At 50.2% G+C, this 24,571-nt stretch overlaps 1 protein-coding gene across 1 annotated transcript; it reads right to left on the reverse strand.

The window, feature by feature from the left end:
• Positions 1–14,461: 14,461 nt before the first annotated feature.
• On the reverse strand, positions 14,462–23,788 carry DUSP5 (dual specificity phosphatase 5; the record flags this gene model as incomplete). Its single annotated transcript, XM_082486343.1, has 4 exons — positions 14,462–15,023; positions 17,197–17,416; positions 18,888–19,030; positions 23,395–23,788. 4 exons carry the CDS (start codon positions 23,786–23,788, stop codon positions 14,623–14,625), a joined length of 1,158 nt encoding a protein of 385 aa, XP_082342469.1. The 3' UTR covers positions 14,462–14,622.
• Positions 23,789–24,571: the final 783 nt, after the last annotated feature.

Below are 24,571 nucleotides of genomic sequence, written 5' to 3' on the forward strand. Positions count from 1 at the left end.
GCCCCTTCAGCCCCCACCCCGACTTCCCAGCACAGCGACCCGCTCACCCCTCACGCAAACAAAATGGCGGCAGAGCCTCCCCCATCCCGACCCGGCGCGAACCATTCAGCACACTGTGGAGGGGGAGGTGCGGACCACAGAACGCGCCCCTGCTCCGCCGAAGAAGGGACATCGCAAGGGACAGTAGGAGTCCCCTCTTTTTCATCTTCTCAACTGCCTCACTGGCTTTTCGAAGGTGCTCTGAAGCGTCGAATACGGGCGATACCGCCTCCCGTCATAGTAGGGGTCCCCCCAGGGAGTTGGGAAAAGTGGTTTCTCCCCCTGAGGGGCGGGTTGGGCGCCAAAGGCAAGTGTGAGCCGAGCGGGGAGAGCGGCGGGGTAGAGGTGGGGGGCGCGGTGCTGCGCGGCGCGCCTGCGGGGGGCGCTGTCGGGCCGGGGGCCGGGACACGGCGGAGGTTTAACTTTAGGAAGAGACACTGTGCCCTGTACTCTAACGAGGTGGAGGGCCTGTAAAAGTGCTCACACAGAATGTAAAATCTTGGTTTAAAATCCTTTTATTCTAAGATTTAAAAAAAATAAACAAACCCAACAACAACAACAAAAACCACTATTAAAAATAAAAAAGCGGAATTAGCAGCGTTAGGGCCTGCGGCAGGGCTCCAGCGTGCCCCCTCGCCCCCAGTGCGCCACCCCTCCAGGCCGGCCTGCCCCAGTGGCTGCATGGGGCTGGGAGCGCAGGGCCGCGAGCTGTGGATTTCAGTCCCCTCTCCAATTTTTAGCGTTCTTACACCCGTTTTAGCGCTTTGTTCCCACTGTGCCGACTCCAGTCCCTCTAGCGAGGCGACACGAAGTGGCGTTGGACGGGGGTGGGCCGCGGGGCTCGGGCGCCATGGCAGGCCTCAGCCCAGCTCTGCCTCCACCGCCGCAGCCATAAGCCCGGCCGAAGCCAAGTGCGTGCCCAGGGCGAGCTGAGAGGCAGGAACGGGGTGAAATGGTCTCGGGAAAAGGCAAAAATTAGCTTGAGTCTGTACCTGCTCCTTTATCACCCGGAGAGTCACCGTTCAGCTCCACGAAGGAGCTGTCAAACACACAAAAAAAGCAAAATGAAGGAAGAGAAACATTAATTTTCTTCTAATCTCTTTTAGTTACAGTAATTTCAGGTGTCACTGTGACAACAGTAGGGGCACGACGTCTCGGAGAAAACGCAATTTTCAATTTGACAGTGCTCCTTTAAAAATGCAGCTGTAGCCAATGTTTCTATACACGTGATAGAAGTCCTGTACTGATCCTCTTAAGACTGATAAAAAATAGATTTAAACAGAACGGTCTAGTTTCTGCCTCTCCTAGAATAATAGGTGGATGAATTACTTTCCTTGCTTAAAGGGAAAATCTCCCCAGTCCCCACCATTCTTAACTGCCATGTAACAAAATGGCCCATTAGGAGGCTGTTGTCACAGATTTTGCCTGCACCTTTAAAAATGGCTCGTGGTTTCTTCAGAAAACAGTGCTTAAAAACCTAAAGCATTTAATAATCACTCCAGAAACAAATTCAGAATGAAAATTTCCTGCCTAAATGTTCTGCGTTTACTTTCAGTAGCTCAGTTTAGTGGCACCTGGAGGGGGAAATATTTTCTCCATTTGCGTTTTCAAAATCCCTTTCACTTTAGGATTTTGGAGAATTTTAACTCCTTAAATGAGTCTCACAACATCTTTCCGGGATTGGTTTGTGTAATGGAATTTACTCTTCATTTTTTTCCTGGGCGAAGTGAATTACAGTACTTGGTGTCCCAGCTGCCTGGCCCATTCAAGGGGACTCTCTGGCAGGGGGGAGAATAGAGTTTAGAAAAGAAAGGGAAGTCGAATTCCCCACTTTTCCTCACAATACACTCAACCAATCCTATACCTGGTTAAAAGATTGTTTTATCAAATTTTTATGTTAAGATTTGCATGTAAATTAACTGCACATATTTACATATTCCAGATAAACTTGAAATTTTCAAAATCACCCCATGAAGCACTCAGGCAGGAGAAAACAGCAATGTGTTTTACGCATTTGAGACTCCGTTGGCACTGCACAGCAGGCAGCGCAATCTGACCTCTGCTGAAACACGTCAGCGAAGGGTTTGTCGCAGCACGCAGCTAGGATATCTCCTCACTAACAGCCTTCTCCTCCTGCTAAAGACCAAGGGTAGAAGGACCACCCCACGTTACTCATCCCTGTTTCTCAGGGCAGCAGTAGGCATAGAAACATTTTCAAATTGACAGGTTTTAAAGTTCATTCCTTTTTGTCTTTTGCTTTTAGAGGTACAGGATGCCTTGAGTCATGTTTTTGAGCTTTCCTTTGTAGTTCAGAAACTTATTTTCACTTAATCATGGACTCCCAGAGCAAGGATTTAATCTTCCTCCCCTAAAGAGGGGGTTTGGAGTCACCAGGATGACCATGACCTGAGGAAAATTTTGCCTTTTCTCTTGGCTGCACTGACATTTTTGTGCCTGGATGCACCAAGTCTTCTTGAAAACCCTGGCTTGAGTCAAAGCTCAGCCGAGATCCCACAGCCTGCTGGTCCACATCTGGTGCCCCAGACAGCTTGCTGTTGTTGTGGTATAGCAAGAAGTGCATCACCCTCTGTGTTATGAACAGGCACAAATAAGGAACTGGGATCTTTTTTATACCCAGGTGTTCATTCCCTCTTGAGGATTTTGGATATACAGCATATTTATGCAGTTTGGAGATGACTTAAGTCTGTGTACAGATCTGCACAGACACTGGGTTATATTTATTCATAGGAATAAAATCATATCTCACTGATATTTCATCAACAAACACTCCCACCAGTGTGACGTGCTTGCAAAAATAGCAACTGTATTCATTAAAGATTAAGTGGCAAACAATTGTCTAGTTCAAAGAGTGTTTCAAATACATTCATAGGCCCCCACATACAGGTTTTGTCACATAGCTTTCAGACATTTCTATTTGAGGGAGTGGAGGGTTGGGGTGGGGTAGGTGTTATATTTTTTGTTATTCTTTTGGTTTTGTAGTCCATGCTGAAAATATGCACCCAACCCAGGGCGATGCGTGTCATTTTTATTCTGTCATGCTGCCCTGGCTGTAGAAGTGCAGAAAGCTGGCAGCTAATAAAACAGCACACTTTATTCAGAACCTGCAAACATATAATCAGTGCTTGCTATGCGTGGAGTTCACCTCGCTTCAGTAGGTGCTGTAGAGCTTTATTCCATGGCCCTGCTTTATAAGCAGTGTTTTTCTATAAATATGCTAGAATTAAACAGTAGTGTTAGAAAAGAGAAAGTGGGAACACTGTTTTAATTCATCTAGCCTTCATTAGCACAAAAATACATCAAGCTTTTCTTTCATCAAGCTTAACGGGAATATATAGGTGGGATTTCAAGTCTGTAGAGTTTTTTTTTTCTCTTCTCAGATAGTAAAATTTCCTTAGAAAAAATGTTAAACGTATTGTGGGGAAAAAAGCGTTTTAAGTGTATTATTAACCTCTTCTATTACCACTTTCAGATGTGAACCAACTGTGTATAGACTCCTTTCATTAATGAATGGCTGTAATCACTGAGGTATTTGCTGCTGTTTTTAAATGACTGTAGAAATCAGTAAGCTCATCACAACATCCATCACTTGTGCTTCATCACTTGAAGTCAGTAGGAGTGACAGGGGAGGCAGAGCGCGGCTGGGGACACTTCTTCAAGTTGATGTCACAGCAGAATCTCAGGAGCAAACTGGGGAACTGGGCTTTGGTTAGAAGAAACCAGTGTTTAATGGCACTCTGAACACACGACCAGATAGTCTGATATTCTAATTTCAGCTTGCAAAACAAAGGCAGTGAGAAAGTATCTTGCCCAAGGTCAAGCAAGGTAACTGTGGGCCAGCTGAGACTACCTCTCCTCCTAAACTAACCAGGTCAAGCACGAATCTTAAGGCAGTGAGGCCCCAGCATGTCATTCTCTCACCTTTGAATTCGGTGGAGATTCTAGCAGGTGAAGTGAGAGAAACCAGCCCTTTCTCGACAGCCCTGGGCATGCACGTCAGTCTCAGTGCACTCAACCCACCAGGCTTTCGAGGAACAAGGAGCACTTATTCTGAAAAACACACAAGCCAGCCACACATAGGTTTCCTTTCCAAGATTTCTTCTCTTGAGCAAAGTTACCAGCCTCTTTTGCTCTCAAGCCCTGCCATCGCCCCTGTGCCTTGCAATGCAAGAGTCTGACCCCTCACCAAAACCTGCAGAAATGCCTCTGTCTTTGCCAGTGAGCAACTGCCCGTCAAAAAACTTAGAAGAGGAAACCCTAAGCCTGCAAGACCCTTAAAAAGTTCTGTTTGATAAGGTGTGGATGTAATTACAGGTTCAGATGCTGGCTGCACAGCGTTAGTGGTATCTGTGCTGCAATGGTGGGCACCCGTTCCCACCACCCGCAGAGCCTTTTCTTGCTCTTTTTGTCTCTGGTGCTGATGTTGCGGCAGGCAGAGGGCACCCCTGCTCCCTGCCCACGGCCACAGTGGGATCCGAGGGGTGCCAGGGGTGATATGCCATAAGGCATCTATCTACCTATATACGAAGCGTGAAAGTGCAGTCAGTGGTGATAATGGCACTTGTTCCTGCGAGTTGGGAGCGATCCAGTGCTGCTGGCCGGAGCTCCGTGCAGAGGAGGAGAGGAGAGGAGAGTGGTACCTGCTCAGCTGCTGCTGCCAGCTCAGCCCCGAGAGGATGCCGGGAAGTGGGTAGTGGTATCAGATCATTAGTGGGTACCGCATGCAGATCATTAGCTCTTCTCCACAAGGCGGCTGCCGTGCGTTTTATAAGCTGCTGGCTGTAGAAGGGCAGCCATCCTGCCAGGCGCCAGGAGACCCACCAAGCTATCCTGTTGTTTCCTCACGGTGGGTGCCATGAAAAGCACTGGAGTCTTTTTTTGCCTTTTCTTTTCTGACTCTGTTTCTATTTGCTTTAAAAAACTCAAAGCAGTCAGGCAGTTTCTTTTTTAAAAACAACAACAAAAAAGTTTCTCTTGATCTGTATGATCCTTTCAATGTGTAAAAGTAAATAATTATTGTTGACTGTTAAGTATTGATCCATAAACCCATTCATCCAACAACATTTTAAGAAAGCTAACATGCTTGTCAAAAAGAGAGTGGCAGGGTAAAACAATGGTGTAATAGGAACAATAGAAAAAGGTCCCTTTTAAAAAAGATGTATTTAATTATGAATGAATCTGCTACAGGTTTATTGAGGGAAAGCAGTTGTTCAGCTTAGCCGCTCTGTGAATAAAATGTGGTTGTGGTTGAACTCATTTCACTTGGTTCACTAATTTTATAAAGCAAGCCATCACACACATATGAAACGGATTACACCCCCAGGTGCCGCAGCGGGGCCGTGCTGGGAGCTCTGCCGACAGGCGGCGCGGGCCGGGCTGGCTCTCGCTGTGGGGCGAGAGGGGCCAAGTCCTGCCAAAGAGTGGAAACTGTCTCTGTTTTTCTTTGCTCTGATGCAACAAAGAGCTTTGTTGCACTCAGAAATTTTGTGAAAGAAACTATTTTGTTGTGTTTTTTTCTTCTTTTTAATCCCCAGACAAAGAAGGAGCCCCACAGTGGGCACCCCATGGGGTCAGCCATGGTAGAGAGCACTCCCAGATGCACCCCCAGACCTGTTTTCAGGTGGGTCAAGTGTGAAGGAGAAGCAAATCGGGGACACTGGACCCCACAGAGCCATTGCACCCAGTGGCTGCCCCACCAACGAGGGTGGTAGCCCACAGCACCCCTTGGCTTTGGTGGGGGCTGCCCTGGTGCAAGGCTGTGTTGGCACCAGCTCCTGGCATTGGGGCAGGGGGGTGGCTGCTTTTGGGGGTCTGTGTAACATTCCCGGGGTGGGGGGCACCTGCCCATCCACTAGCAGGGCTTGGGGACATACCTGGGAGGACAGGAGCAACTGGTTCTCATCAAAATCAACCATAAGCGAGGGTGGTGCCCTGGGACCTGCCTGATCCCAAACGCCAGGTGAAAGATCTCCAGCTCAGACAGCAGCACACGCCTGGGAAATCAGGATGTGAATTAACAACACTCAATTTTACTTCCAAAGAATCTCCTCATAATCAAGCGAGCAGTAAACGCGATCTTGGCAGTAAGAGAGCTACGCAGACGTATATATATATGCATGCCATCTGCAGGACTGGCTGCTTGCTCTGAAGCTGCATCCACAGAAAGACTGATTATTTGCTGTTGTGAAAGAGTGGGTGAGGGACCGAGGGGAAGTGGCAGTGCCTGTTCCAGCCCCGGAGGTGTTGCTGGTTGGATGATATCATTGACCAAAGGGATATTTTGCAACCCGTTCCCAGCAGTGCCAGGACACAGACTAACCGAGGGCCACAGAGAGTCCCTGGGGGAGCTGGCGGGTGGATGCACAGAAGTGGCTGAATGTCTGCACTCAGCATGTGTGGTGAGCCAGGCTGCAGGGCAAGGGGCAGAGAGAGCTCTCGTGGGTCTTGTTTTGGGGCAGCTTTTTCAGTCTTTGTGGTCAGTACAAAAGAATTACATTGCCAGAGATGGCAGACAGGACATCTGACTTCCACAGAGCATCCTAAAATACAAAAAAATCACCTTCTTTCTGGCTCTGCTTCTCATTAGCACCCTGGAAGTAGGTGGCTGCAGTAAATTTGTAATTAGATTAGGACAAAGACCATGATTTTGGCTGACCGCATCCATCCAACAAAGTAATACTCATCTAAACTGTCAAATCACATCAGAATCACATTGCCTGGATTTTATTCCCTCTTTGAGCCATCCGTCTGCAGCCTCCAGATCCACAAGCAAATGTGATTTTCTAACCGGGGCACCAAAACCAGCCCCAGGAAAAGGCAGACTCCTTTCTGTAAGGCATTTTCACACCAAGGCAGGTGAGCCACTGGCCTTATGGCGTCTGACCAACTTTCACAAGCTGCAGCAACTTCACCTGACACCGGGTGGCCTCCCCTAAGTGTGAAATTTCCTCCTGTCCTTTGAAGATCAAAGGACAGCAAAGATAACTTCCAGCTTTATCGTGGAAACTAAAACCACTACCCCAGGGATTATCTTGGACCTGCCTCCCGCTCAGCATTAGCGCTCAGCATTTCTCAGGCTGTTCCCAGGCTGAGCCCAGTGGCAGCAGGACATCCTTCTCCTGTCACACCCAAGCTGGCAGGCTCCACTGGTGCAGCTTTTCGCAGTTCAGTCCAGATAATGGGCATCTTTTTAATCTTTTCTAGCCCTCCAGTGAAGCATCTTGCTGTTTATTCTACATGATCTCCCCTTGCCCTGGCCCGCTGTTTCCCCTGGCATCCTCAGCTCCCTCCCACAGGGGAGCTGAAGAGAAGGAAACGGGAAGAGCAACTGAGAAACCGAGATGGGAACACTGTCTGGATCTCCTTGGCAGCCTCCCCTGCTGTCTACAGGCAGCCTCCACTTGTCCCAACAACTTTTCGCCAGGATCCCACGAGCCAGAGCACCAAGCAGAGCAGTAGCCAGTTATGAAGAAACCTTGTGCTTCCCTCCTCCTCCCCATGCACACAGCTGAGGTGTATCCCCGTCGGATGTCACATTCAAGTCCAGAAAAGCTCCTCGCAGCTGGGTTTGGTAATTGGAACTGCCAGGAGCCACTTTAACACTTAGTAGCACAGGGAACAACATACCCTCCCTTCTCCCTACCAGTGGCCCCTGATCAATTCTCTTGAGCATATCCGCCTGCATATGTCACACTGACTGCCAGAAAACCAGCTGCTCTTCACAGCTGGATTTAGTAAACTGAACCGTGTCAATGCTTTAGCTCTCGGTAGCACACAGATTTCTTGCCACCCACCCAGGGCTCCCATCGCCTGCTTCCTGGCAGAGCGGCTGCTCTACCCCACAGTGGTTGTCTGGAAGCAACGCCCAATTGGTTTTGTTTTTAACTAAGTAAAATGTTATATCCTGGGGGGGGGGGGGAAGAACAACCTCTCTCTTGTAATATGGAACATATGGCCTCATAAGCACAGTACAATAAATACATCACGGTAACGCGATTTTGTGCTTAGGGTAGCCTTTGTCTACGGGACTAATGTGCATTGCAAACATATGAAAAAAGCTTTATGCCTTTCTCAGAATGAGATCGATATCATTATCCCTGATGTAAGGCAGGATGCAGAGACATATGGATAAGTCTGCGAGAAACATTTAGAGAGAAATTCAGGTCCACTCTAGCAGCAAAATGCTTCTTGTGTGAGCAAAGCCACATCAGCAAAGCTCTGCTTTGTACCAACAGAGCAGAAACATCCTCTGCAGGAGAAATAAGCTGTGCTGTGGAAAACACAGTTTTGCTGCTACAATCCTTTTCTATATACTCAAGGGATCTGTCTGGTCAGCTTGGTCAGTCCAGGTCTCGCTCACTTCCTTTATGCTTTTGAGAAATGTGACTGTGCCAGCAGAAGCGTACGGAGCAGCTGCAGCACTTGCCCCGGAACGCCGAGGGCAGAGCCCACAATCGATCCCAGACTGCCTGACCCCGTGGGCTCTCCGTTAGCCACAGTAATTACTCGGGGAACGTGGGCATTGCTAGGGAGACCACAGGTTGAAAGCATCTCTAGGAGATGAACACACACAGTTCTGCTCCATTCCTCTTAGAAATGTGCTACATCTTGGCCAGCCTCTCGGGGCCCAGCCGGATGGCAGTTAATGGTCATGCTGGAATTCGTGTCAATTGATTTTCCAGTTAACTTGACTTAATGTGATTGGAGGCATTAGAGCAGAGAGGATATACTCGTTGTTCCAGTTTGAGACCTGTAGACCTCATATTTAATTTTGATGCAGCATCAAATTTAGTTCCAATTAGAACAAATCATTCCTTAAAATAAAGATTTAATGTAAAGATTTATCCGGGGCCTGGTCCAAAGCCCATTGTATTCAGGAGCATCCTCCCCACTGAAGGCAATAGGCTTTGGATCAGGGCCTGGAGGCAGCTTGCAATGTATGGGCAATTTAATAACAAGAGATGACTCACTATCAAATGCCGTTTGCTTTACAAAGGAATCTCAGAAATGTAGTATCTGTGTGACGGAAATAAACCACTATTCACACACACACAAAAAAGAAAGCCCATTAAAAACTACATTATTGCTTCACTTGAGAGACTTAAGCCTTGTCTGATGAGCGCTTACTTATATGAGTAACCTTACTAACATGAGTAGCTCAGTAAAACCAAGTCTGGAAAAATGGTTATGCCGAAGGGGTTTGAGGCTTCTATCAGTTTGCCTGTCATTTCTGAGCATCTAACAGTCCCACCAGATCAGACACCTTCATGAGCTGCCTGTTCTGAAACCCCAGGTGTGACTGCAGCGAGCCTGGGCTGGGGCAGGGACCCCTGTGTCATGTAGAATTTATCCTACAAGAGTTTCCCACTTCTGCTTGTGTACAGCATGACCAATGGGTCCCATGGATCCCGTGCATGCTTGTCTCCTAGAGGTGCTTTCCACCCACAGTATCCCCAGCATGGCTCCTATTCTGACATAGCCAAAAAATCCCTGACAGAAATGCTAGGGCAATGCTGTCCCTTCTCTCTCCCTTTCTACCTACCACGGTCACTCCTGGTCTTGAGTTACTGGTTTTCTGGGTTTGCTTGGTGTTTGTACAGCTCCTAGCACAACAGGTCCTGCTGGGATTCCCAAGAGCTACAAATAACAGCCAGTGACTTCCATGGAGTAGGCTATTACTTGAAAGGGATATCTAGGGGCCATAAATCCTTTTTAATAACTAGACAAAGCTGGAAGAAGTGTTGAGCATTTCAGCTATAGCCACAAAAGCCATTTCTCTTGGTAACCTTTACATTCCCTGCAAGCGTTCACAGGCAGGGGTGCATAGGGATGCAGCACTGCTGCAAATAGAAAAATGAACCCATTTGGTAAGCCTTACTTAGATGTCAGAATACTTTGAATTTTGAAGCTGAAATAAACAGATTGAAATGACCCCATAGTTTATAATGGGATGGTAAAACAAAGCAGGACTTTATGATGGATGCCCCAGTGTCAGAACTTCATTTGATTTTCTGTGATGACTCAACCTATTTCACAAGCTATGTTCATATTCCTTATTTAGAGAACTTACTCATGTCTCGGTAAAAGCCTACGATGTGATAAAGCCAAGGAACCATAATGTGTGGTACTGGTAACACCTCCCACGTCAAAAAAAATCCTACTTCCATATTTATGTGGCTCTGCAAATTGGTTCCTGCCTTTGTTTCCCCAGAGAGTGAGCTGGCAGTGTGTCTCCTGTCCAATTAGCATGAAGCTGTGAAAAGTGGAAATGGAGGGTCAAATTCGCCAGGCCTGGAGCCTTACTTATTTTTGCCATGTTACAGACACATTTGGACCTTTGACTTCCCAGCAAGGCAAGTGTTGTTTTTAGCATACAAACACCAACGTCTGCAGAATACCTTGTTCATTCAGGCTTTGTCTCCTGAAAAAAGCAGCTCTCCACCGGAAGGCAAGAACCTATGAAGAGCTACCTGCCTCATGTTGCTCAGGGATGGGCACCTCAGTATAAACTCCCCATGGAGCAGGTGAATTTTACCTGGGTTTTACTGGTCAGGGTGTAATTTCTGCTGTTTGGAAAGTCCTTTAACCAGAGCAGCAGGAGAAGCCTTTGTAACCAGCATAGGCTGCAAATCACACCAACAAGTGTATGGACTAAAAGAACACATAGAGACACTTAAGGACAAAACCCACTCATCCACCCCCACCCCAGATCTCTTCACAATCTGATTCGCAACCATGTAAAGACGTGTATTTTTTGTGGCAGTTTTTGGAAGAGTTTGTTTGTCTTGGAGGCAGAAAAGAAAGGCAGCCTCTGCAAAGCAGAGAGAGGGGCTGAGCAACAGCACGCACACTTGCAACATGACTGCTCTTTGCAAGCCTAAAAGCAAGGGACCAAAAGCTAAGTGGCACAAGCCCTCTTCAGTCCCACACCAGGATCTGAAACAGCTCCCAAATGACACCAAGGAGTCCAGGACATAAGGGTACATCAGAAGTGTCAGTGGAGAGAGATGCTCACGTCCCAGGGCAGCCCTGAACCAGCACTTCCATGGGCAGCAGAACCTGCAAAATCCCCTTTTCTGTGACATTTCCTCTCATCTTCTTTGGATTCAGGTATCATAAGGGATAAGCTCTAATCAAAGCTTTGCCTAAGGGTACAGCATTCATGGCATCTTTCCCTCACTTGCATTTTTTGATGGCTGAAAGAATCCTGCTATAACCTTCCCCTTGCTGTGACAGCTACGCAGGTCTCTACTTTCCATCAGAACTTTGTTTTGAGATCCCTATTCCTCTGCCAGGCTTAGCTGGCAGACAGACACAGGCACATTGAACCAGCCAGTTCAGCCTCCATCACTGTCATCCTTCAGCTCGGACATTCCTCATGCACCTGCCTGATCTGAACTTCATCCCTAGGGAGGAGCTACCCAAACCCAAGCCCAACTGGGCTATAAAAGCTCTCTAAATCTTCCATCCTATCCAATCTGGTGAATTTGCTCAGCACACAAGTCACAGAACACCATCAGAACAGTTCCTTTCCCAAAGGATGGAGGTAGCTGTTGTGTGCTGGTGTCTGGAAGCAGAGACCCAGGGTTCCTGCCCTGCCCACACGGGTTTGGATTCACACATCACATCTCCCAGGTAGGTGCCATCCTGATTTCACACACTCACCTCCACACGCTGGTGCTTGTGTCCTCGGCTCCTCCCTGCCTATGGGAGCAGTGTGGGCAGAGAGGGAGGAGAGCACGTACTCTCGCCCCAGAGCCCTGTGGTCGGATGTCTGTGATGTCCCTTTGGAGTGGTTAGGAGCTGCCAAGCAGGGCAAGGGAAGAGCTGAGCTGGGGGCTGAGATCTTGCATTAAGCACTGAAACAGCAAAGCAGGCACCAGCATGAGCATGGGAGCACGTCCCTCTGGGAGGCAGCATTTACATCCCTCTGTCCCCAGATGCTGGGGCCTGCAGGGAGGAGACATGGGATGGGATTAGCCAAGTAGAGGGGAACCATGCCATGGGCAGGAGCACAAACCTCAAGCTGCTGTACCCAGGCACAACAGAACCCTCTTCAGGCTTCCATGGGGCTCTGGCCCTCCATCCTTGCTGAATCCCAGCCCAGCTATCCCCCAACATGCTGTGCTAAAGCCCAGGATCAGAGCCCCTCTCCAAAACCAGAGCAGCTGCCTTACCTCTCTGCTAAATACCCAGCTCCTCCGCCTGGCCTGTGATCTTTTCCAGCTGCTGTGGTCAAATCTGCCAAGGCCAGCAGTCCCTCCATTAACCCCTTCAGCCCGCTGCCTCGTGCTCTGAAGGTTCCCATAGCAAACATCAGCTCTATCGAGGGTTTCGTCTTCCTCATCCTTGAGAAACAAAGATGAGAAGCATTTCCACTGCAACTGGCCATGGGTTTCTAGACAGCACTTTCCAGAACAATCAGATCTCTTAGAAAATTAATTTATCCGCTCTTATTAGATCATCCACCTCACCTCCCCAGCTGCGGGTTCCCATGTTCAGGTTTCCCAGAGCCAGAGCCCGAGCCCAGGCAGGGCTGCTGCCATGTCCCCCTGACACAGGGAAGAAATCCAAAGCTAATCACCAACGACAGCTTCTCACCTGTGAGATTGGCTTCCCCAGGGGTAAGCAGTTACAAATGGATGAACCCCACAGGGCATAGGTGCTTTGTAACCCAGACATTTACCATACATTTTTCAACTTGATAACTTGGAAATGCAGATTATAAACGTGCTGCAGTGATGAGCCAGAAAGAGCCTAAAAACTTCCAGCTGAAAAGGGGTGTGAAATGGCTCAGAGATGCTGGCACTTCAAATCAACTTTTTCATTAAAAAGAAAGTGAAAAGATGAGCATTGCCCACATGCCCTGGTCCCTGGGGTGATGCTCACGGGTGGGTGCCACAGCGGGTGACACACCGCAGGGTGCCACGGGCCACTCACAAGCTCACGCCAGTGACCAGGGCATGCAGCATCCCGTGGCATGTGTTCGGGAAGGAAGTGGGGGCCTTGCCTACTTCAGATTTTCATCTTCAGCAAGATGGCAAACCTTATATAAAGCATGCATGAATCAAAACAGAAGTGCCTGCCTGGCTGCTGGGAAGTGACGCCACCATGACTCATGTCATTCTGTTTAAAACAATCCTCCCCCTCACCTTCTCCCCTCAGTAGAGATGCACCTTGGAGGCTTTCCACGCAGAACCCAGCGATGCTTACCTTCCTCTTCTACCTCCTTACACCACTTCTGGGCCATGGAGTTTTTCTCAGGTGAGCTCTCCTGCCACCTGAGGTCTGCCAAAGCGCTTTTGCAGCTCGCTCAAAGTACAACAAACAGCTTTCTTTTCCTAGCATTTTTTTTTTCCTTTATTTTTTTTTTTTTCTTCACACTCCATAAAAACCATTGCAGGTTTTCTTTCACATTCACGAGATCTCCTGGAAATTATTGCCGTTTCCCATACATATTACATATTAAAAAAAAAATAAAGAGGTCGACAGACAGAGAGCCACTCGTTCTGAACTCCCTGCAAACACAGAAACCAATGTGTCCAGTTTTCACAAAGGAAGGCTGGCTAGAAGGTGACCACACACGCTAAGCAAGCCACATAACACTGAACAAGACCACTTGACCACACACGATAAACGTCAAGAACACTTGGGAGGGGTGGAGGAAGAGGTGGCTTGGAGTTGAGCTTGTCAGGGTTTTTTTTGGTGTAAAATCCAGCAGTTACAGTGTCATCTGATGGGAAGTAACTTGGATGAGGATTGTGGAGACATTCAAGTATTCTAGGGCTGTTCTTAAATAACAGATGGGAGGATAATAGCTCAGCAGGGTAGCCTGATAGCTTTTAAGTCTCCTGCTTTAGCTAAAAGCACATCCAGTACAAAGGCAAATGCAGAAGTACAGGAAATGCCACACCTGAATGGATCCATGGGCTGGTTTGGTATCCAGTTACACTGTGGTCAATACCTGACACTTCAGAGGCTGGAGCAGGAGAGGGGATTTTCACCTGGTTGTGCAACAGTGTCCTGGGGAAGGAGCTCTCTCCATCGCCCCAGCCCTTTGCTCCCTGAAACACTGCACAAGAGAGGGGAGGAGGAAAGCCGGAAAAAAAGCAGAACGAATATTCACTTCCACCACCTCTGCCATCGCAAAGGTGGTGCTTCTCGTTTTGCTTTCTTCCCTGCTGCTGCTGTTTTATTGCTTGAAACTTTAAATGAGGGTCTTTTCAAAAATAAGAAGGGAAGGAGATGGGAACTGAGAACACGCTAAATGGATTTCTCATTGCTCCCCAGGAATCTGAAAATACAGTAGTGGGTGCACACTCTGTGGATAAAAACCTAAAAAAGCACTTTCTTTTATTAAAAAAAGGATGATAAAAGTTCAGAAAACCTGCCACACTTGGAGCACTTGTGTCTTACAGTCACAGCATACGGGAAGTATTACCCACAACAACTGCTGCGTCTCAGACTAAGTCGATGAGGTTTCTCTATTGCACGTTCATGAAATGTTCTTGTTAGGGCTACAGTCCGGATCAGAGAGCCACGCCAGCTCTGGTCTCCCCAGGGTGTTCAGCAGGATGAAGACGCTGTAATTGGGCTGAGCTTCAGCTGGTGGACGGGAGAGTGGATGGGCACAGAACTCAACACTGAGGTAGGAAAGGCAAAACATGAGCCTTCAAAGTTTTTGCCTAACGTCAGTTCTTCTGCAAAGAAAGACGCAGCTTCTCTTTTGCATGAGGCGACAGGGGGGCTGGGAGTGGAAGACAAGATCTCCGACTCGTATTGCAGCAACTGGCCCATGAAACCAAAGTTTGGTGAGATCAGGCTCCGACGCTGCTTGATGTAATCGAAGGCTTCCTCCAAGCGGAGCTTCTTCGTCTTCATGAGGTACGCCATGCAGATGGTGGGAGAGCGTGAAATCCCCGCTTCACAGTGCACCAGGATCTTGCCCCCTGTTCGTCTGACATAATCTAGGGGGAAAAAAAAAATCATTGCAGATGTCAGTTGTCATCAGGGATGGAGAGGACACTGTGACACACACACACTGCTGGAGGTGGAGCATGGCACACAACCCATCCCCCAGCAAGGAGAGTCTTGCTCTTCTGTTGGATACCAAAAGTAATATGGAGATTAAAAGTGGGACAAAACCAAGCCTGAGATAGGGCTGAGTTGCATATGACACTTGGTTTCAGGGTCTATGGATCCTGATTTGGTTCTTTCTGCATTCTTTTAGGAAAGTCCTTCCCTGTCTCCTTCCCATGCGCCTACTGCTCTTTTGGAACAACTCGCTTTGCAGAGCATTGTGAGGCAGAGATCAGGTATCTGGGCAATGCTTGTGTTTGCTGCCTGTCATTTCACCTGCATTTCTCTGCCTGTGGCTCAAAGGGCCAACCCAAGCCCAGCCTGGCCAGCCCTCCCACCATCATGTCTTGTAAAGGTGAGAACTGCAGAGCTGCCTTCCTCTCATCAGTTTTGTTAGGAAAACAGGACTTTAAAGAAAAGTCCAAAGCTTGGCTGGTTAGCAGCAAATGGCAGTACCAGGAGCTGAGCCCTTGGTGAGTACCCTTGGGTGGAGAGGCTGAGCTCACTCCCTGGGGCCTCACCACAAAGCACACAAGGACTGGTAGGCAGTTGCTAATTACAGCCTGGTTAAAGGATGCTTGGACTTAAGTCAGGATATAAAAGGCTTATGCAAAGCACCCATTTTACACAACAGGAGCCACTGTGGTTACTCACACAACACAATGATTGTTATTAGATTAAAGAAAATGTGCTTAAAATAAGCCCTTTCCACACAAAAACACAGTTCAAAAATAGACGTTCTCTTCTCTATTGCCTTGAGCAATATGCTCAAGCCCCAATTTATGGAGAACTGTGCTGAGTGTAGTGCTCAGTGCATGGCACTGAAACAACGCAGAGCTGAGCAAGTTATCATTTGCCCGTCTTCGATTGTCTGCCACCACGACTAGTTATATTTAACTACTGCACAAAATGAGGAAGACATGGATTTGAGTCATCCCCAGCATCTACACCACATGCCCAATTTTAAAAGAAAGTGAAAACTTAAGTCATCCTCAAGATCTGGGAAACATCCAAGTGACTCAACAACTATCAGAAGGGGTTGGGGGTGGGACAGAAGAGTGCTGTGAATTAGCGTTTCCCCCGAAAGGTGTGAGAAGTCCCTTACAGGAAAGTGAAGGGTTGGGAGGGCACCCTCAGACCAAGTTTTTCTAATTCTGCCTGAGCTGTTGAAGGACACGAACTCAGCTGAACAATGAGTCCAACAATCAAACCTGAGGTTTGATTCTCTTTCTCTCTCTCGAACGTTCCTGGAGAGCAACAGCACGGATTTCAACACCATCCCCACCCAGGCTGAGGCTGCTCCACCCCACTGAGCCACCCTGTGCCTCTCGGAGAGGAACCTCTCCTTTGCGCTACCTGGCACGGCCTGTGTGCCGCTCACCTACCCAGCCTAACGCAGGGAGATTTGTGAGGGGATGGCCAAAAGTTTTCTGAAGGCCTCCTCATTTATTTATTTAGTTAGTTATTAGTGGTATTTCACCCTTTAATCAAATACCCCAACATGATCCAAAGGAGAAATGGAAACAAGCCCTGTGATGAGGGGAGACGCTGCCTTTCCAAGGCCTGGCTTTGAGATATCCCAGCACAATAAGGCAATAAGCTGACCCTGCTTCACCTGGCTTTTACAGGGCCTGGCATGCAAGTAAGTCCAAGGAACCAACATGGATTTTTCCTTTACAAAAAAATCAATAGGCTTTGGTGGTGTTGAACCATACTTCTTTGCTTCCTGCCGTGCTGAAGTTACACCTACGCTTGCTTTAAATAGAGAATAAAGCTAACCAGCTCACCCGCCTCGCCTACCTGATGGCAGGCAAGAGGAGGCATTTTCCTTCCTCATCCTCCCAGCCTGTAAAGTCAGGGAGAAGGACAGAGGCTTTGCTCCAAATGACCCTCTTCCTTCCTCACTGAAATCCCTCTGCCAGAACAGATGCTGGGGAAGGATGGGAGCTTAAATTTTTTCTGTGACATCTGGGAATGCACAGAAAATGTGTCCTTCCCACCAATATGTATTTTAAAATAAATGAATTTAAAATATATGAAGATTTGTTAATTTAGACCTACCAATGAAGTCGATGGCTTCCTGGAAGTGTGAGCTGATGTCTGCTGTGTGACTGTCCTCCACTGGGATCCACTTGTAGCAATACTGGTCTTTAAAGGACTCCGAGCTTTTCCTGGAGACGTTGAGCAGGGCTGTGATGTGCAGGTTGGCAAGAAACTCGCACTTGGAAGCGTGATAGGCACTACCAAGGTAGAGAAAAGGCAGGATTTCGACTGGACCACCCTGGAAGAGAAGGAGCAGGAACATGTAATTCTTTCTCGGGGGTATTTCAGTCTTGATACTAGAGAGACAAAGGCAAGGCAGCCTGCGTGGGTGCCCGCTCCCTCCCTCACGGGTGGTTTTGGACCCCGGTGCTGTGGGCCAGTGAATCACTGTGACGACAAAGCCCACACAGGAAAAAGGTTTCGTTTTCTTGTCCACATCTGCGAGGTACAAAGTCAGATCCAGCCCCCTCGTGTGCAGGATGTTTCCTGCTTTCTTTAAAGCGCTGCCCCTTGGGAGGCACCCAAAGTGCTTTCATATGTGAGGGCCATTCCCTCCAAGGCTTTACCGAAACACGGGCGGGGTGGGGGGCTGCGTCTGAGCAGGGAGGAAGAGGAGGAGGCTGCTCTAGCTCAGCCCATGGCTCAGCCCCTCCACTAACACCTCCAGAGGTGAAGCGAAGAAAAAAAAAATTAAAAGAAAAAAAAAAAATCAGAGCAAGGTTCACTGTCCGCAATGGCCCCACAGGGTTCAGGGAGGGGGCAGCCCCGTCCCCCCACGCCTCCTGGGGCACAGCACCCACTGCGTCACCCACCCTGAGATGTCATCTCGGTTTCTCCTTCCGCAGCACAAGCAAAGGCTGGGTGACGAGACCGCGAAAGAAAAAAAAAAAAAAAAAGCCACGAGGGTTTCAGAGAGCACAGGTAACTTTCCATGATGCACAAGAGCTGCTGGCAGCCTCCGGCTGCGAGAAACTAGCTTTTCATCCCCCCCGAGCTGCCTGCCCAGTGGGTCCCACACACTGGGGACACCCCGGAGCCACCCAGGGTGGTGGGACGGAGCCTGCGGCAGGATGTGCTCTCGGGGGAGCGGAGGGGCATCACCCGGGGTCTCCCCCAGCACCAGGAAACATGTGCCCCGGCGGAAGCGGCCCAACCGCAGGGTGACATCTCGGAGCACATGTATTCCCCGGGCTGGGCGAGTGCGGGGGCATGACGACTTCCTCCGTGGAAACCCCACTCTCCCTGGTCAGGGACGGTTCTTGAGAGCTGCTGCTTCTTCTCAGAAGCGGCCCCATGGCCCTGGCCCTCTCCACCAGCCTCAGATCCCTCTCGGGGTCTCAGAGGAGGCACGGGGAAAATGTGCTCCTTCGTCTGCTGGAAAAATGACATTCCTGGCAGTCTCTCCCCTGCGCGTTTTAAGTCTGCTAGGCTATGTGATAAAGATGGGTTGCAAATACAATTTTGGGGCTAGACAGGGTTTTTTCCTCCTTCTGCTGCCGGATTTTGAAGCCAGGAGGAGGCGATGCTGACCAGCAGCACACACAGAGCACCTTATTCAACACACAGGTTGCCAACCTGGGCTGTGACAACTTGTTGACAGCCGGTGCCAGCACGAGGGCCACCGGCACCCTGCCAGCCTCCGACAGAGCCCAGTGGTGGGAAGGAGAAGACCCAAGGGCAATGTCACCTGCCGCAGCCGTGACACGCACCTGGTCATAAGCAGGTTTGTGGTTGGCACTCTGCTTCTCACAGTGGCTGGCGAGGTTTCTCTCTGCCTCCGTCCTCTCCGGGGAAATGAGTTTTCCATCCACGCAGCACTCAGGATATTGTGAATTAAAGGTTTCATATCCCCCTAGGGAAGACAGACAGAAAAAAGACATGAACATTTGTGCTTCCAAAAAACGGTTTAATTAAAGTGGAGAAGAGAAACAAAGCTTGGGCTCTTTGCAATACAGTGGGATAGTGCCACACGGTGATGGGCACTGGGGGGTTAATGAGGAATAGCGCTCCCAGGGGAAATGTGTTTGGTTTTTTTTTTTGTGGTTTTTTTTTTTTTGTTGTTTTTTGTTTTTTTTTTTAAAGGCTTCATACCCGCCTGACAATTATTAACTTGCCAAAAGCTGGTGGATCCAGATTAAAACTGTTAGCAAATGTAATTCTGTTGAGTCTAGCAACCATTAACTCCAGTACAGCCAGAACTAAACTCCCTCCCCCAGGTTTTATAAGAGCGCTATTCCCAGCGTTCAAGATGGAGATTTCTCTACCCAGTAGTCATCCTCTCCAAATCTGTTATTACTATATATGCTGTGACAACATAAGAAATGTTTTATTTGCAATTTTGAATGGACATAAGCGCAAGAGGGGGATGCTTGCAACTGTATCATTAATCACCACAATGCACAAGACAGCGAGGCAATGAAGACAGTCCCACTGAAACCAATCTATTAAATAACAGCTATAAAACTTAATGAAATCCTGTGACAGCATTTGACAACTGAATAGCCCCACATGAGCTATTCTGCATGGTTAAGTACTGCATTCGTTTCATTCAGTGCACTGCTAATGAAAAGGAATTAATCCTATTATTACATTGTTACTCAAAGTTTGTCGTCAGCTAAATCGCTGCCTGTTTGCAGGCTGAGAATATGTCGCATGGAAGCACACTGTCCCCAAAATGTACACAAGTAAGTCAGGTAACAGAAGCAGCCTGGAAATGTCAGTGGTGTGCCACGTGTCTGCCACCTGTGCTTTTTCAGAATAGAAATGAATGGCGAAAGCTCTCAAAACAGCTAGGTTCAATAATCCTTCGGAGTGTGGCCCTCAAGTAAACAAGACTCAGAAAGCAAACCCTCCGACGCGATTCATTCATCTGCAACTGTTTTGCCCTGATAAGCGGTGCCGGTGTGGGTGCCCCAGCACAAAGAAGGGTTTCGAAACAAAGGAAGTGCTGAAGATCTGAGCAGCCACAGGGCCCCGCCGCCCTCGCTGCCAGGGCTGCCCAGTACGGCTACCTCTGACATTTCAGCCCTGTCACGCCCGTGTCTCATTTGTTTGCAATGTTTGAGCAGATGTGTGCTCAAATTCATAACGCACTACTGTAGCCCACTCGGTCCTGCTGTGGGGTCCTCATGTTGCAAGCAGATGGCATGGTCCAAAGCCCACTGAACGTGATGAAAGTCTGTTTCCCACAATGGAGGGCAGGAAGGCGACTTTGCAGTCAACTGGCACTCAGCAACTGCACCTTTCCTCCTACTCCCCAGCCACATTCAGCCAGCTCGCCCCAGAGCTCAGAGTGCGAGGCAGTGGGTCAAGCAGCCAAGTGACCATGGAGACCATAAAGGAGTGTGTGTGTGTGTGTGTGTGTGTGTGTGTGTGTGTGTGTGTGTGATAAAATGATATCCACAACAACAGGGTTGATAAATTGATATCCCTAACAACTGGCAGTCTGAAAAACCAACACACACAAGCAGCTCTCCAGAATCTTCTGCTCTCCTGATCTCCAACTGCCCTTCATGGAGCAGACTTTTAAATCCTCTGTTTTGCATAGCTGACCTTATCTCCCCCTTGCCCCCCAGCCACTGCCATCGCAGAGGAAAAATATGTCCAGTTTATATAAATAGCCATTATCCCCATTTACGCCCTGTGTTGTTGTTTTTACTCTTGAATGAACACAGAAATCCACCCGAGCCAAATCAGTGTGTGTGTTCGAACAGACATGCGTGCCTCATGTCTCTGGGGCAGCTAACACATGCAGCTGGTGAATGGTTAATTACAAGCCTTGGGGATCAGGATATTCGCAGGCCATTCTTACAGTGAGTCATCTTCTCATCCCATCCTCCAGCAATCTCCTCTCTTCCCCCTCCCCACTCAACCTAGCTTCCCTGAGGTCATTTCTGCAAATACTAGATTGCTCATCACACAGAGCTGGGCTGCGCTTCGGTTTTAATCAATAAATAATAGAATCCTTGTCAGCACCAAGGGAGGATCCGTTATATTATCTTTCTGCAAGCTCTTCCCCCGCCACACATCCACTCTCACCCTGCTGGGGCCGAGCTCACCCAGAATGAAAATGCATCTACACAGACAAAAGACGTAACACGGTCAGCCTATGGAAGGCAGAAAGTGAGGTGGGGGAACGAGGGGAGGAATGGGGCCCGGCACGCAGCTTGGCGTGCAATTGCTCTGTGGTAGCTGCCTTGGCCAGATCCCCAGGGTGCTTGGTGACCTGGTGGGGTGGGGGTGACCTGCTAATATCGTATCACTGAAACTTCCAAGGAGAGACCACCGTAGTCCTTAAGTAGCCAACAACTCCTCCCAGCTCCCCTGCTTCTAGGGAGAAGAGGAATATACTCCTCAAGGATTTTTTTTTCCCGGTGGTTTTACAACCCGTTATTTGCAAAGTCACTTCTACAGACCCCCAAAAGACCATTTCTTCTCATCAGTGCCCAGTGCTTCAGGATTATTTATATCTCCACTGTCACAGAGATCTTCCCCCAAACCACAACAGCTTCCTGGGGGCCCATGACCCCAGTGAATCAGCAGCGCTGTCCACTGAGTCAACGGTTCCTTGGGCCACACCGAACCCGAAATGGAGCTACAGACTTCAAGGACCTGATCCTGCCACCCAGAGCGCTTCCAGCAGCAAAGCGAAGGGGAACAGCAACAGGAAAAGGAGGAAACTTTCTCATCCACTAAGGGGGACTATTTTCAGCCTTAAATCGACAGGCTCTCAAGATAAGAAACTTTGCAATACACAAAAGGTACAAAGCAGAGCCTACATCAAAACCCCACCCCAGATAAACTGCCCTCAGTCACCGCTTCAAAGCGTGGGACCGGTACACGAGGAGGGAAGGACGATCTTGTGGCTAAACGAGCAGGCTGAGAATCAGCAGAGCTTAATTCAGCCCCTGCTTTGCCACAGACTTCCCAGCGCGACCCTGGAGATGTTTCTTCATCGCTAGTTTAATGAGGTCCCTGAGGATTTTACTGGCCCAGCATTGTGCAAGTGTCTCTGCCCTGTAGTGGCAGAATTGGTGCTTTTGGGGCGACAGTCAGATCCCAGGGCAGGCTGGCAGTGCCCGGACAGAGCCAGGGTGGAGGCAAACGCCCCTAGGAACCTCCCCTCCCCTTGGTACCGGGCGATGCCCAGGCTGGAGGAGCTTCTGCCCCGGCGGGGATGCCCTCCGGGCACTGTTCGTTATGGGAAGCACAAACTGGGCACATCAGGACAAAAACTAGTGTGCTAAAAGGCTTAATAACAGTGAAGCCGGTGAGGACAGAGGAGCAGAGTTTATTCAAGAAACATCGCCTAGTTTATCTGCTCCAATTATGGCCTCCCCATGGCCTCAGGATATGGCAAGGGGGGTTGTTTAGGAACTCCTACGGCCGGGCAGTGCCCCGCTTCGAGGGGAGGCGCGGGGGAAGGAGGGAGGGCTGAGAAAACAGAGAGGGCGAAAGGACAAAGGCGCTGCCAGGAGAAACGGAGGGGAGGCAGGGATGAGAGGGCACAGAAAGGGCGGGCTGCTTTTTTTTTTTTATCGTTTTATTATCCCCGGGTTACACGGAAGGAAAACAAAGAACCGCAATCAAAGGGCTATAATACACGTGGGGGGAGGAGAGGTTTCTGTCCCCTGACAAGCCCCGGAGTTTCGGCTACGGATTTCCCCTGACAGCCTCGGTACGCCCGATGGAGAGATAAACCTCTCCGCCCGGGGTGGAGGAGCGGGCACCGATCCCCGGGTTTCGGGCGCCCAACACGGGCCGCCTCGTGTCACCGGGCGGGGAGCGAGCGGCGGTGGCCTCGGCTCCCCGCTTACCCGCGGGGATGATTTCATTTCCCACCGAGCCCCGAACTCTCTCGTCCCCGAACTCTCCATTTGATAACCTGTAACTTTTGCCCACCTTCCCTAATATTCTGTGCTTTCCATCAGCCTCTTAAATGCGCGGCAGGCGTGAGCGGAAAGGCATTTGGGCTCAGCCCGCAGAGTCTATCCGGGATTTAGTTCTAGTGGGTGGAAAAGAAACGAAATCCCGGCGTTACCTCCGTGCCCTCCACCCATAATCAGGTTAACTCGCGGAAGAGAGGGGATAGGAGCACGGCGGGGCCGCCACCACCCCGAGGGGGTGGGGGTGTTTGAGGGTCGATCTGTGCCCCTCCCCCATCTCCTGTCCCGTCCCGTCCCCCCGTCCCCCCCTTTTCCCTGCCACCTCTCTCACCTTTCAGGAAGCAGATCCTGGCCCCGGCCTCCGGCAGGCTGGAGAGCAGGGCGTTGAGGACGATCTGGGCTGTGCTGTCCTTCTTCAGCTTCTGCCAGTGCCCCGTGCCCTGGTCCAGCACCACCACGGCGGCCAGGCGGGCGCTCCCCGCCGCCCCCTCCCCGCCCAGCAGCAACCGGGCGCGGGCGGCCGCGTCGGGCACCACGAAGTGGAGCGGCACGGCCCCGCCGCGGGCCCGCCGCATCACCACCGAGTTGAGGTTGACGTTGAGCGAACCGCGGAGGCAGGAGGCCGAGTAGGACAGGTAGGGCCGGCAGTCCAGCACCAGGCAGCGGGAGGGCTCCTTCCGCAGCAGCTTCCTCAGCTGGCGGCAGTCGAGGGAGGTGACTTTCATGCCGGCCGTGGGTCGCGCCCCGAAGGAGCCGGGGCAGCAGCGGGAAGAGCGGCGGGAGGGTGCCCGATGGCGAGTCCCGGGGCTAGCGCGGCGGCGGGACGGGAAAGAGGCACCGCGGCACCGCGCCGAGCCCGGGCAGGGAATCCCGGCCGCCGCCACCGGGCATTTATATGAATGGAAGGCCGGGCTCTGACGACACTGCCCATATAAGGGGAGTGACGCGCCTGCCTTCCAAATATGGGCATCCCCCGCCCCGCGCCGCTCGGCGCGCCGCCCCCTGGCGGGGATCCCCTCCCTCCCTCCCTCCCTCCCTCCCCGGCAGCGGGCGGGGGCTGCGGCCGCGCGGGCAGCGTTAGTCAGGCTCGGAGGCAGAGGAAGCTGAAAAACGCCGCAAAAATTCTTCAGTCATCGGCCTGAGGCTCATCCCAGCATCACCGCTCCCCGTCAGCCGGGACAGCCGGGAAGCGTGCCGGGGGGGAGGGGGGGGAGGAAGGGCAGCGCTGGGGCGGGTTTCTCACACCAGGTTGCAAAGGGGGTTTCGGTTCCCCTTGTTGCCCCCTCACTGCGTGCGTGCTCACCCCCAGCAAAGCCCGAGCACAGGCAGGTCTGCCTGCACCTGCCTGCAAGCGCAGGGGACAGGAGCTGCCTGCTCCCCTCGGAAAGAGCTGGGTCCCCTGCCTGGGCCGCAGCTTCTTGCATCGAGGCAGCAGCAGTATCCGAGCGGTGAGCGTGGACTGCCTGGGGAACAGTCCCGAGGATGTGGTTACCCAGCCCATAGTTTAC

This window comes from Vanellus vanellus (assembly GCF_965231255.1).
Source record: "Vanellus vanellus genome assembly, chromosome: 7".
Classification (NCBI taxonomy): Eukaryota; Metazoa; Chordata; class Aves; order Charadriiformes; family Charadriidae; genus Vanellus; species Vanellus vanellus.